This window comes from Rosa rugosa, chromosome 6 (assembly GCF_958449725.1).
Source record: "Rosa rugosa chromosome 6, drRosRugo1.1, whole genome shotgun sequence".
Classification (NCBI taxonomy): domain Eukaryota; kingdom Viridiplantae; phylum Streptophyta; class Magnoliopsida; order Rosales; family Rosaceae; genus Rosa; species Rosa rugosa.
In genome coordinates this window covers 46,570,630-46,584,858 of record NC_084825.1, presented here as the reverse complement: position 1 = coordinate 46,584,858, position 14,229 = coordinate 46,570,630, and the positions used below count along the sequence as shown (strand labels likewise).

Below are 14,229 nucleotides of genomic sequence, written 5' to 3'. Positions count from 1 at the left end.
AAAACTACTACCACTGTGCCGTTAATTTAGACTTTCAAGTGTTTGAAATTGAGATATTATATTATTATAGCAGAAATGGCAGAGGCACCAATCTCCCATTCACATTATTCATTCAACGATTTTCATGGGATATGGATTTTTTCCACAGATTTTTGCATATCAAATATCAACCATTCAAATACACAGCAGCTTCAAGTTTCTAGTGCTTACATAACGTGCTACAACTGTAACCAGCTCTACACAGATTACCAGCTTTTTCCATGGGGACCCTCAACCATGTTCTTGGTTGGTGTAACCTGCCTTTTTTGGAAGCAGTTTTAAAAGTACAAATCTCTAACTGGAACGATTAAGTCAAGAACAACGGGGTGATTTAAAGTGTTCGGGAGAATAGAGAAATGACAAATCAATACTAAAACTTTTCTTATTAGTAGAATAATCTTACAAGAGGGCTGTGAAATATCACTTGCAACACAACAAGAAATTTGATTTACCCTCTGACGAAAAACCTAGGCCATTTATTACAACACATTCTTCTTCTTCCTTGATCTAAAAGCTATAGAGAGCCCCCCACAGAAGCTGCTGCAACATCCTCCAATAAAAATCCTGGATATCATCATCTTTATTGATCCTAAACTAAGCTCAAACATTCTTGAATTTCCTTCACTATAATAAATAAATAAAACCCAAATATCACAAACTCTGCTGCTCCTACTACTACTACTACTACTACTCCTTTTTATAACACTTGCTTTTGCTCTTGCCCAACAAGCCAAAGTCACAAAACCCCCTTGGAATGGAATGCGACTATTAACCAGAATAGAACGGTCAGGTCAGATCAGTAGGTCCATTCCTGAGGCAAGCGCACTTCATAGTTTAGTGGCCCATCTTGCCTTAAACCCCTTCTTTGCTGAGTCAATAGCGCGTTTCTTCTTGCCACCAGAGCCTCTGCAAAAATTCCAATACATCCAAATTTAGAAACCAACAAAAACTAAACTAATATACCCTAATAGATCTGCTGCAACATAAACAGTTCCATATATGGAAAGATAATGCATTACCATGGTTTGGAGCCAAAGCAGTATTGTTGAAACGTGGCTGAAGATGGTGTTGCTGATGATGACCATTAATGTCCTCAAAGCTCAAGTTCAGAGCTTGAACCACCTTGGCTGGGAGCAAAACAGTAGGGCATCCTATGACCAAAAAAAAAATTCAAAAATGTCAAAACAAGATAACCCCCAAAATGGTACAATGAGTCAATAACCCCAAATAACCAAATCACTGGTTACCTGCTCTTTTGCGAGGTGGCTCAGGAGTGGGATTGGGGTTGGAGTATCTGCGAGGCAAGAAGACGCCGGTGCCGGTAGACTCCCTCTTGACATTAGACCCATTAGGCAAAACGGGTCGGGTATTGCGATGTGGGTGTTGTTGGTTTTGGTGTTGAGCTTGAAGAGGAGGCCATGCATTTTGAGATTGGGGCAAACTCACACCATGTGCACATCTTCCACTTTCATACACACCAATGTTTCTTCCTCTGTTTTGGATCTGTTGCTGCTGCTGTTGTTGCTGAGCTGACCAGTTAAGCTTCACTGGTTTTCCCCAAGGAGCAGCAGAGCACTGTGACTGTAGTACTTGGTCTTGTCTCACTTGCTGAAACTGCAGATCAAAAACCCCAAAATTGGATCAGAACTTGCTTCACCTTCAAATATTAAAGACTAAAGATCCCTGCTTTTCATTCAAAGATGAAATCTTTCATACTGTTCCTACCTGGGTGAAGGGGCTTTGGTTTTGGACGCAAGGAAGAGACGGACTTGGGCTCCGAGGTGGGCCCAGAAGCCCTCTGCCGTTGCTGTTGTTGTTACTCAACTTGGCTGCTCCTTCAACACTGTTCATCTTCAACCTCGCCACTTGTCCGGCGGCGGCGTAAATCAGATCCCAGGTGTCGTTTTGACCCCCAAACGGCGTCGTTGGAGGAGACGGCACCTGGGAAGAAGGACCCGCCGGGCTTCCGTTGCAAGACCAGCTCCCGATTCCGCTCAGAGTCGACTGAGGTGACCCGGACATGACCCACTGAGTCAACACCGCACCCAAAAATTAAGAACTCTATCACCCAAACAATTAAGTATAAAAAAAAAAGTCACTGTATTAAAGACGAAAGCTTTACCTCGGGCTGCTTTTCATTAGCGAAGCTGGGGACGGAGAGCTTCTGAGTCTGGCTGAGCGAGGACTGAGCCAGGCGGCGAGTTAACCCGGCGAGGAAGTCCTCCTCGTCGCTGCTCTCCGTCTCGGTGGAGCCCACATCGGACTCCACCGGCGAGCTCAGGGCCGAGTTCGAACCGGACGAGTCGAACTCGTACGAAAACTCGGTGGGGAAGGAGACAGCGGCGGTTCTGCGGAAGCTGGGCCCTTTGTTGTCCATGAGTTGAACGTCGTCGTTGGCAAGGAAATCAGAGGGGAGCCAGAAGCTGGGATCTTCCGGTGACTTAGCCATAGGAGCTTAAAGCTTAGAGAAGGTTCAGTATAAAAGGAAGAGGGAAAGAGGGGTCTGAGAGAGAAGTGCTTGCTGGTTAGGGAAGATATAATAATGAAGGAGGAGGGAGTTTGGGTTTGCAGGCTGGAGTGGAGGGACAAGGACCCAACAAAACAGAGAGAAAGACAGAGAGACTTGAGGAGGAACTTTGTGGAAGACAAGCTGCCTTTATTAAGGTTTCAGGGTCTATCTGAGACACAGCTTCAAAATTTATATGGAAAAGTAATAAGGTATGGGAAAAATTTGAAAGAAAGAAGAGGCTATGGGATTGTGCAAACAACTGGAGGGAGTGGCCCAGTGGTTGGAGACATTTGTCCTTCTATCCAAACCCACCTGCCCTTTGTTTAATCAATAAACTACACCATTGGTGTTGGGTTTACAGGGCTTTTTGAGGAGAGATTAGTGGGTGTTTTTTACTGCTTAGATTTGGTTCAATTTTCTTTTTTTTTCAGATTCTTCGTAATCAAGCTACTGGTTTTTCAAATTGGGTACACCATTGGCCTTGTCTTGTTGCTTCATTTCACTTTTGTCACTTTGCCTACTTCCATGCACTGTTGTTGATTGTGTTTGGTCACATAAAGAATGAATAGAATTTACCTCCATTTTTAAATTTTGGTCACTGAACTTTGTTTTGGATTTGTGCTTTGTTTCAAAAGGGTTTTTATTAGAGATTTATTAAGATATGCAATGACAGGAAGAAAAACAAAATAGAACACAAAAGGAAGAACACCATTAGGCATTTAGGCAAAGAGTTGGACTTATCATCCTACTTGATTCCATTTATTGAATGTTTACTGATTTTGCACATACGATTTTTTAATATGTTCTGTGATGATTGCTCCTAACTACCCTTGTAAAGTAGCCATTGTGAGACAACATGAGAAATCTAGTGAGATCTAACATGACAGCTTGTGGAACTTTAGTCATTCTTCTGTAAATCTATTCAGTGAAGTGGTAAACATTGTTTCTAATTAATTTACCCGAAATTTCCCATTATTTTCTTATGTAATCCTAACAGTATTTGGTGGTTAGCTAACATAAACGTTAGTTGTAAACACTATGTTAGTATTCAGTGGTTGCTTTCAAGACTTATTCGTTTGATTGTTCTCTAAAACTCATAAGTTATTTTTAGAAAGTTCGATAGATATTTACTAAAAAAAAGTATTGCGTATTAATCACGAGATGTCATTATAACATTGGATACTTAAAAGTTTGATTGCAAGTAAGTCAATTCAACACATTTTCCCCCCTTGTGTTGATTTTAGATCTGTCAATGAGGTCCATTGATGTCAATCTCATGGTCTCAGATGAAATGGCAATACAGTCAACCCATAGCCTAAACTATAAGCAATAGGTATTGCAATGTCTTCGCTCCTCGTTGATAGAGCACGAATACATGTCCACAGCACGAATATGTTTACAAATGAGATCACTAGAGTGACCTAAGCAAGCAACTTCCAATCAAACATTCATTCAATTGAAGAACTTAAAACACTCAAGACTCCTTGTAAATTCGAGAATATTTGCAGCATAACATACTAACTCGTTTTATTAAATAATATAAAAACGGACGATATTATATAATTTCATTGAACGGTATGAAATACGTGTCGCCTATTTTAAGGTTGGCATAATTCATTTAGAATTTCAGACTAAATAAGTCTCGAAATATCTTTAATAATAAAATATATCATTCAAAATAGGAGGATAAAAAAAATTAAAAAAAAAAGAAATAAAAAATATTTGCTCACTCACTCTCAAAAGTTTTTTTTTTTTTTTTTTTTTTTGAAATGAGGGCTTTGTGCGGCTACCCTCCAGCCTTGATTAATGAAACTGCCGAATACAAGGGGGGAGACATTGAGCCTAAACCCCTGATTACAATAAGCATCTATAGCGCGTCCTGAAATAATATCAGAAAACTCTACAAAATACATGTATTCTAACAAGCACCAATTAGCAAATAGTGCACTATTGGCTACTCTATTTGCTTTGACAAAGCGGTGACATAACGGAAAGATAACTCGATTACAACGAAGCATAAATACCAAAATAACAGCTTTCCTACTATGTTGCCACCGGAAAACAGATCCGACGACACTTAGTTTCATTCTGCCACTAGGAGGTTGCGACCATTTAACAATAGATCTTCCCTTCGCTAGGGCAGACAAGGCACTTAGAGTGCACACACAGGCATGTAGCCCGACTCTCCCTACAAAATATATGTAGGTACTTATTACACGCCAAAGGCGAGACAACACTAACCAACTAAAATAAATAAAGATAAAAGCAGAAATAAAGAGATCAACCCAGGCCAGGCCCAAAAGGAGGACCCAAGCCCAAACCTCGACCCAGGAATCAAGGGAGACCCAATCCGCCAGCCAACGCCGACGAACCACCGGACCGCAGCCATCATCATGCTGCCTTCCATACTGCACCATGGAAGAGCGCCGCCCCTGACAAACAGAGTCAACCCCAGATCAGATCGAAAAAGATCAACCCATATTGGACTGCTCTGATCAGACCCCGAGCCTTGCCGCCATGACCACCGCCCCACCTAGCAACAATCTGCCATCCTTAACCCATGGGAACGCCCCATCTCTGCCAAACAAACCCATCCCTGGATCAGATCGAGAAGACCTAACCCAGATCAGACTGATCTGATCAAATCCGAGCCGCGCCAGCACAACCACGGCACCACCCCACCACCTTCGAACCTGCGCCACCAAGTCACGTCGCCGGACTGACCATCGAGGGACACACCAGAGCCCGACATCAGCCTCGATCTCCCCTCTCCTCGCGTCACACCTGCTACCGAAACCTCCCCGATCCAAACTAGACATCGATCGAGGAGTTCGGCTCTCTCCAGACCCATGCAGGGCCAACAAAGTCCCGTCTGACGACGGCGAAAAGGCTCGCCGCCGGACAGGGAGGTAGAAAAACTAGATTATCTCTCAGGCGCGTGAGCTAGCGCGTTCCAAATATTGTAAAGCTAAATGGTTTTGAAATGAGTCACTCTCAAATGTTATTACAATTACTGAGTGTAGAAACATTGATTCGAGGAAGTCTTTGCAATCCTCACAATCACCTATTTGTATACTAAATTGGCATTGAATACCAACCCGAAATCGAAAATCTATAAAGAACTCAAATTCTAAACACTCTACAATCTTTTTTCTACAAAACCATACATATTGCATGACTTTACCAGTGAGTACACGCCAACATGTATAAAAATACACGTAATTGATGATTCAATTGGCAATAACAATCCATAATCGTATCAAGATTCCTTTACCATGACTAAATTGTTAAGCAACCCAATACACTAAAAAATCTGGCTGTCGTGATCTCATTTGCGTTCAACCTTAAACAATTTGCCCTTTGCTTTTTATTTCCATCGATTACAATCATTCAGCACCACATTAGAGTAAAACTGCTCCAATTACCGTTTTGTTGATTAAAGTAGCAGACATAATAATGATTGTTTGCGCAGTAATTAGAACTATTAGAACTTGTCAATGATTCTGTTTGTAGTAAATTAAAAATAATAAGACAAACAATAAAATAAAAAGGGCCCAACCGGGTTCGAACCGGTGACCTCTTGATCTGCAGTCAAATGCTCTACCACTGAGCTATGGACCCAATTGACAACTGTTACTTAAGTTAAATTATTTAATATCTAAACCAATTAGAGATGAATTAGTAAAATTCACATCAAATGATCAAATTAAGAAAAGAAAATATTCGATCTAACAGAAAACCCGTGATTTGCTCAGTGATAGAAGTACCACCCCCAAACTGGGCCACACCCTAAATCCCAATTCAGATTCTGAATCTGGTGACGTGGCGGCTCCACTGAGTCGGCAGCTTAACTGTCAACCTCTCCTGTTCCTGCCTGTTATACACAATAATACAACCCACCGTCTCCGTCTCCGTCTCGCCGTACGGCTTCTTCCCACATAATCGTTGCCGCCACGGCCCCCCGTTAACTGGTAACGCAGTTATCACGGCGTTTGCAAAAGGACAAAGAATAAATAAAGCCACCCGGACCCAAAACCCAACCTCTCAACTCTATTTGATAAAACTTCCCGCCATTAGATTTTTCATTTTCTTCTTTTTAATTATGGAAAAAATAATTTTTTGGAAAAATTACATCGTGGGCCCCAGTCACCGTATGCTTTACCTGCCAAATTTAAAGTGGCAACAGCACCGTTTGGTCAAAAGCGCGGGAAGTCCTTTTGAAAATTAAACCCACCACCTTTTATGCCAGAAAATATTATTCCACGTGGACCGAGATTTTTCTTTATAAAGCCAAAAGAAATTAAATTTCTCTCTCACTGTGGCATTATTGTCTTTTTGCACCAGGTCTACGTCAGTTAGTGAGCTGCCGTCGCCGAGAGTGGCGGGAACCCAAAAGGCTGTCAACTCAAACGTGACGAGGATGGGACTAGACTTGGGCATTATTGTCTTTTCCAAAAAAGATGTCCGTAATAAATGCAAAAGTTCTAAATATAATTTTTTTTTTTAAATGTACCACCCAAAATCGATATTCCCGCCGATAGTTTCCAATTTCCCGCCCTCGGTGGTCGGAGCACCGGGCTGTGGCGTCACTTTCAGACTGGGGCGGGGCATTTATGAGTTTCTCGTCGTTCGAAATCCGAACCCATCAACGGTCGGATTTCGTTCGCATGGAATCTACCATTCTATTCTCACTTTAGGATTTTCTTAACTAGGATCCAAGAACCCTACCGTGCTTCGTTGAATCTTTGCGCTGTCATTTTTTTTCTACCTCACTTTTGTCTTGGGTCGGGACGTCGGGTAGTGACGAGTGAGTCATTAGGGTTCATGTTGGATTGGATGGGAAATAGGTCAACTTCGGTTTGGCAAGTAGTTAACCAACTCCCACAAACTAATTGACCTCTGGTCTCCATCGTTGGGACATTAGGTGCTCATAACCCACGTACTAAGGTACATAAATTCTCCTTAGGTATGATTGATCATGGCGATGTGATTGACTCGTTAATTGCCTTTATTACATAACTCATGAACGTAATAAAAAGACGAATCAATAATGCCATGAATGTTAACTCAAGCAACTGTTGACTGTTTGACATGCGACAGAGTTCTTTTTTTTCATTTTTTTTTTCATGAAACAGAGATCGAAAGACACGATTTCCGTATTTATTAAAGAAAATAAAGGAATGCATTAAGTTTAGAATGATAGAAGTCTAACTCTATAAAGACAAAGATAATAAACAGTCAGAATCAACAAATTAACAAAAACGAAAATTGGGCAAATTCAAATAATCCCTATTGCCCTGAGAAATAATGAAGCAAGAGGCACGCCCTGCCAAACCAAACTATACGAAGAGAGACCAATATTAGCAAGAACATCCGGCTACCTAGTTCCCATTGCGATGATTGAGTCTAAGACAGTTGTCGAAACGCATCAAGTAACATAACGCTTTTTAATCTCGCTCGCATGAAGAAAAATGCACAATTTTTTTATTTTTTATCCTCACACCGCTCATCATAGTGTCAGAAATATTTGAATCAATAATTTTTATAGTATTAATTATTTGAATTTGAATCAATAGTTTTTATAGTATTAATTAGGTCAACTAATTAATACGTCTCGGCTCATTGACCACCGTGCGATCTAAAATTAAAATGTTGTAAAACATAGAAAAAGACAGATAGAATGGTACAATACTAGAGTACCACAGCTAGCTACTTGTTACTTTGTTAGGTCTTATGATGGGGGGCTGAATGGAAGATGGTGAGCGTAGGTGGTGCATATAATTAAGGGCACCTACCTCACAAGTTTGAGTAAATCACAAGCTTCCTTCTATCACTCTCAATTTATGTTCTCCCTCCAATTTCCCTCAACTCACACCCACGTGTAAACTCTACCTCTTCTGCGCTGGCATCCTCATAGTCCGTAGGGTTACCTTAACAACTTGGACCCTACACAGTGTTAAGATACCACCACGTCCTATCCAGTGATAATTATCTTATACACAATTTTTTTTTTCTAAATTAAATTGTTAAAAATCTTTATTTTTTACTAATGGTATAAAGTGACACAACATTTATCAGGTAATTTCAATTCTTAATATTTATAGAATTATAATTAATTATTTTTAATGCACTTGATATTAAAAGATGGTTCATTTTTATTAGTGTAAGAATACATTGGTGGTTCGGTGCTATAAATTTTTTTCCATCAATTCATAGGTTTAGGTTTTTGGTTAAAAGGAGCCCCAGGTTGGAAAGAAATCAAACAAGATCCCTAGGATTTTTGTGATGGTGACAACTGACAAGAGAACACTATTGGCATAATGGTTTTAGATTTCGTGACCTAAAAATTTCAAAGAAAAAATCGAAGCTTTATTTGAATTGGCTGAGCCCCACTCCTCACATGCAAGCTTATATCATCGCTGTGATTAGATTTAGATTCAATCGTCTGTTTTAGAAATCTAAATCATGAGCAGAACTGAAGCCTACCATTTTACTCAATCAAGGGAGCATCACATGGGCAACACCCCTAAAGGTGGTGGTCAACGGTCAAACGGCCGAGGGTAGATTGTGTGGCTATCGATCAAAACGCAACAAAATAATAGAAAGTTTTTGGAGTTATCCTTATTTATCCACTGTAAAAATAATGAAATCACCTCACTCACTTAGACCTGTAAATAAATTAAATTTTGATCCGTATCCGCTTCAAATCTGTGATTATTAAATGAGTTTGGATTGAAAATTTAATCCGTTGATCTGTTAATAGTCTGAATCTATTAATCCGTTTATTTCACGGATCAAACACGAATTTAAGTCGATCCGATCCTTTAATGGTCCGGTCCGATTTTATAATAATTAAATACTTTTTTGTATTAATGAAATATTATTTTTCAAAATATTAAGAGAAAAATATACAAACAGTACCCGAACTAAGACCCACTCTTAATTTCAGTACCCGACTATGCAAAACTATCACTTTGGTACCCGAAGTTTGAAGCCCGACCCAATAATCGTACACGCCGTCCATAACGGCGTTAAGAGCCAAGCCACGTGGCAAACCATGAGGGGTAATTGGGTCATTTCGTTACCTAACCTTATTCTCCTCCTCTACCGAAGTAGAGTCATAGATTGCTTCTTCCTCCCCTACCCTGTGGTCGATCCATGGAAAAGAGAATCCGGCAAGGTAGAGGAGGTTCGCCTGATCGAAACCTCACCCTCCAAATTGACAGCCACCGAGTCTGACATCGAGGCCCACTCCCTCCTTCTCCACATCTGTTTCTTCTCTCTAAAGAGAACGTGAACCACAACCTTGTCAACAATCCCATCTTGAAAACCAATCTCATTACTCTCTACTCTGTTTGCGGTAGCATTGACGACGCCCACTTTGTTTCGGCGATGGGCTCCAAGACGGTAAACACATGCCTGGGTCGGTGTGGGTGGCCATGGCCATTGCATATTCAAGAAATGGCTACTTAGATAGAGTGTTGCTCTTATATTGTGAAATGTTGTGCCAGCTAGTCTGGCTGGGGAATTTCGCATTCTCAATGGCGTTGAAGGCCTGTGTAGAGTTGTCTGAGCTGAGAGTCAGGAGAGCCGTTTATGCCCAGATTGTGAAATCCAATGAAAAGCAGGATCAATTGGTGAATAATGCTCTTCTGAGATTGTACTCAAAGCAGGTGTTCGAAATATCCAAAGCAGGGGAGCAAATTGTACTCAGAGCAAGTGTTCCAAAGCAGGGGTGCTTTGGGGATGCCTTGAAGGTGTTTGAAACAATGCCTCAACGAAATGTTGTTTCTTGGAACTCTTTGATTGCAAGGACGCCGGTCAGCTGGGCTTGTTGGGCCGATGGCGATCTGGCTTTGTTGGTGGTCGTCGACGACATCGTTTCTCTTCAATCCACAAACCCAAAAATCCAAACCCTAGAAATTGAAATTGAAATGGATTCCCAATTTCGATTTCTTTCTCAGTTTGAGAGAGAGAGAGAAATGAAGTTGCAATGAATTAAAAAAAAAAATTTGGGTTAAAACATGGAGTGACCAAAATAGTCCTCAAAATGTGCTAGGTGGCACAAGATTGGCGTGTACGATTATTGGGTCGGGTTTCAAACATTGAATATCAAAGTGATAGTTTTGCATAGTCGGGTACTGAAGTTAAGAGTGGGTCTTTGTTCGGGTACTGTTTGTATATTTTTCTCAAATATTAATTATAACACAGTAAGAATACTTATTACTTTTAAATATAAAATAATAAATACACTATATTTTATTAATATTTCATGAAGCATCACGATAGAAATTTAATAATATTATTAAAATCTAAAAATATGTGTTATTACAAACGGATCCGATTAGCGGATCAGGTATCCTTTAATTTGACAGATACGGATTTGGATTGAGCTATCAACGATCCGCCGAGTTAACGGATCAGGTCGGGTTGTAAATTTTTATAACTAAACGAATTCGGATTTAGATTGATCCGCTCCAAATGCAGTCCATTTACAGGTCTACACTTACCCCCTTGCTAATGTTTCTATTGGTATGCCGTACCATGCGGTACGACGAACATATTTCTTCTCAGTCGGTCGGGTCTCTATACGGTGCAAAAGATATACTTGTTGATGAATTCAAGTTTTATTAGAATTTAACAACAATGGGAGATGGATCAAGTGTTCTAACTTGACAACTGATTTTTCAGTCGAGCATATTTAATTTTTGATTCTTTAATAATTTGACTAGATCAGATGGAGTCTAATTTAAGTGATTTGATCAACATTCAAGGGGCGATGCAAACCCTTTTTTACCTAGCGGCGATTGCCACGCTCACCCTATCGCTGTCTCCTCATGGCGGCGACATCTATGGCGGTTCCGACCAGCCTCCAAGTCCAAAACTTTTGGGTCCGATCCTCTTTCTCCCATCGACTATCTTCGATTTGTCAAGATGCGTACTGTCTTCTTGGGATAGCAACATACAGTCGTGGTGGTGGCCGGATCGGTGGAGGCTCCACTTTCAGATCCCTATTCTTGATAATGATGGCGGTGGTCTGTACTATGGAGGCGCGGTTTCTACAGTCGGGTTGACTTCATCTGGCAACATAACTGCATGTAGGTGCAGTCTAGAGGTTGTGGATCATCACCATGCTTCATCGACGTCGGACTGGTCTTGGCCGGAACCGTGAGTGCTGCCGGAGTTTATGGTGCAGCGTAGTTGGACATGGGTGTCCAGATCAATGCGGATGGGCCGATTTTGGCCTCCAATCCGAACCCAGCTTGTAATGACTTCAACGAAGGACGTGGCATCGGACATGACCCTCGACGGTGGTCACTTGGCTGGCTTCGAATTTTGGCACGGAGATGCTGGCTTGAGCTATGCCAGCAGTGGTGTTACTGCCGCTGGTTCAGGGCTGTTGGGCTTGGGCCAATCTCTATGGCTTCGGCCTACTTGCTGCTATGGGCTAGAGAATAAAGATGAAAGATGAGATGGGCTTGGGCCCTTCATTATTGAGGCATCCAAGGTAATGCGGGTCATCCGGAGTTTGGGCAGCTGTGGGGCCCACTACATTCTGCTGTTGAGCCAATTCTCCATATGGACCGGGCAGCACTTGTGCTCGACAAAACACCCAAGCCCTAGCTTGCAGGGCATAAGAAAAATATAGATAGGTGTGGTAGGGGTCTATTTACTATGTATTGCTATTCTCCATAGTTTATAGGCTCACTTTTAAATAAGTGAGCGATTAGTTCAAATATAGGTGGTCTGTTTCTATGTATCACAGTAGTTCTCTTACTACAACTTCTTGATCTGTCTAGTCGAAGGCAGCAAAAGGATATGTAATGGTCATCTTGGCATGCGTTAATGAAATCCACATTTCTTTCAAAAAAAAAAGAAAAAAAAAAAGTGATTTGATCAACATATAATGCGTGGACACAAATGTAATTAAATAATACTCATACACACACATGCCCTTCGAATGAGGGATCCATTTTTTTGGCCATTTTAAGGGATCGCTCATTAGACCTACTTTTTGATCACATATTCACATCTTAACCGTTCAGCTTTTAAGTATATATGAGTACATCATCTCTGTAAATTTTCAGCCAAATTGATAATCATTAAGGCATCTATAACTGCGATTTACAATTATGAACACGAACAGTTTAGGTTTGACAGATTCGGTTGATCCATTAATCTAATCTAGTTCAATACATTAACGATCATCAATTTGACTGAAAATTTGCAGAAATGATCTATACATTAGGACATAAAAACTGAACAATCGAGATGCTGAAATACGATCCAAAAATGAGTCTCACAAGGGATCTTTTAAAATGACCAAAAAAATGGATCGTGGAAGGGCCCTATATATATATATATATATATATATATATATAGGGTTTAGGGTTGAAAATATAAATGCTTCAGTTGCTTCCGAAACCTAGCTACTCAAGCTTAGATTTTCAACCATGACGACCGGTGCGGGTCTCCCTTTTAGGTGGAGGTATCCTCTCCACATCTCGTCGTTTGATCTTAGCCATCCAACATCGGTGTTTTCCGGCGGTCACCCATCAAAGCTAAGTTTTGGAGCTATCATTATTACTGCTTCTCACCGAAACGATTTTGATTCGGCGAGCATAGTGAGCACGAAGGCGATTCTCGATGGCAATATGTTAGAGATTGACTGTTTGCAACTTAAACAGGGGCGACTGAAAACACAGATGTGGCTGAGTCTGTTGATGGAAGGAGTGAGTAATTAGTTGATCACCAAGGCTGCGCTTCATCGAGCGGAAGTGTTGCAGCTATGGCCGTTTAGGATGTGGCTGAGTTTTGTTTTGACTTTTAAGTTTAGGATCCAGGTGGAAGTTATGGGATCATTGAGCTTTGTCTAGCAGCTGAATTGTATGTAATGAGCCGTTATGACTTAAATTTTTGAATCATTAAATTAGATATTTTTTTTACTAAAAGAAAAAAGCTTAATATATATATTTGTTACAAAATATTCGAGGAATTACAAATCAACCAAATTCTAGTAAAGGTAATTAACTAGTTTTCTTCTCAAAAAAAAAAATAAAAACTAGAGGAGAAACAGATCTAAGTTATTCCATATTTGGTGAATCACCACTGATCAAATCTATCATAAAAAGCTGGTCTTTCTCACCTTTTATATTAATTCATTGAATCTTGTTACCGAAGAAAGGTCACATGCAAGAGGTCTAACATTATTTCATATTCCACAATCAAAAGACTAGTGTAGCAACCTAAATTAAGATATCGTGTGACTCATCCGACCACATGGTAGTAGCACCTTAACAATTAAGAGATAGAGGATTACATTATTGCGCACGATCAAACCTTGTAAACGAAGATTCTGACATCCTTTTTGGGTCTCATAGTGCGAGATATTGTTGTGTATGGAGGCAATGCTCTCTCTCTCTAAAAGTAAGATGTTTGACAAATTATCTCGAAATTTTTTTTTTTAAAAAGGGGTTTCGAAATAAATTTAAATATTGTAAGGTTTTTTTGCCTTCTTTGAAAAGTTATTCAATCCATCACTAGACTATGTAAAATCTTGAGATGATTAATTGTCGATGAGTGAGAGATGTTATGATTTTATAGGTTATTTACAATGACTCAGAAAAAATTGTATTTGTTAATATGTTTCACGACCAACCATAAATAATAGATCCGGCTGG

At 40.3% G+C, this 14,229-nt stretch overlaps 1 protein-coding gene and 1 non-coding gene across 2 annotated transcripts; both read right to left on the bottom strand.

The window, feature by feature from the left end:
• Nucleotides 1–396: 396 nt before the first annotated feature.
• LOC133715809 (uncharacterized) lies at nucleotides 397–2,727 on the bottom strand. The gene is made up of 5 exons (XM_062142467.1): nucleotides 2,162–2,727; nucleotides 1,765–2,067; nucleotides 1,287–1,653; nucleotides 1,059–1,190; nucleotides 397–945 (listed from the first exon to the last, which is right to left on the bottom strand). Exons 1-5 carry the CDS (start codon nucleotides 2,486–2,488, stop codon nucleotides 836–838), a joined length of 1,239 nt encoding a protein of 412 aa, XP_061998451.1. The 5' UTR covers nucleotides 2,489–2,727; the 3' UTR covers nucleotides 397–835.
• Nucleotides 2,728–6,097: 3,370 nt separating this feature from the next.
• On the bottom strand, nucleotides 6,098–6,169 carry TRNAC-GCA (transfer RNA cysteine (anticodon GCA)). Its single transcript has one exon. It is a non-coding gene; the product is annotated as a tRNA-Cys (tRNA).
• Between the last annotated feature and the right edge of the window lie 8,060 nt (nucleotides 6,170–14,229).

Excerpts from the sequence above, each read along its gene's own strand:
- LOC133715809 (XM_062142467.1), bottom strand. The coding sequence starts at position 2,488 with ATGGCTAAGTCACCGGAAGATCCCAGCTTCTGGCTCCCCTCTGATTTC. Across the intron at positions 2,068-2,161 it reads CTAATGAAAAGCAGCCCGAG|TGGGTCATGTCCGGGTCACC; the intron begins GTAAAGCTTTCG and ends GTGTTGACTCAG. Across the intron at positions 946-1,058 it reads TGCTTTGGCTCCAAACCATG|AGGCTCTGGTGGCAAGAAGA; the intron begins GTAATGCATTAT and ends GAATTTTTGCAG.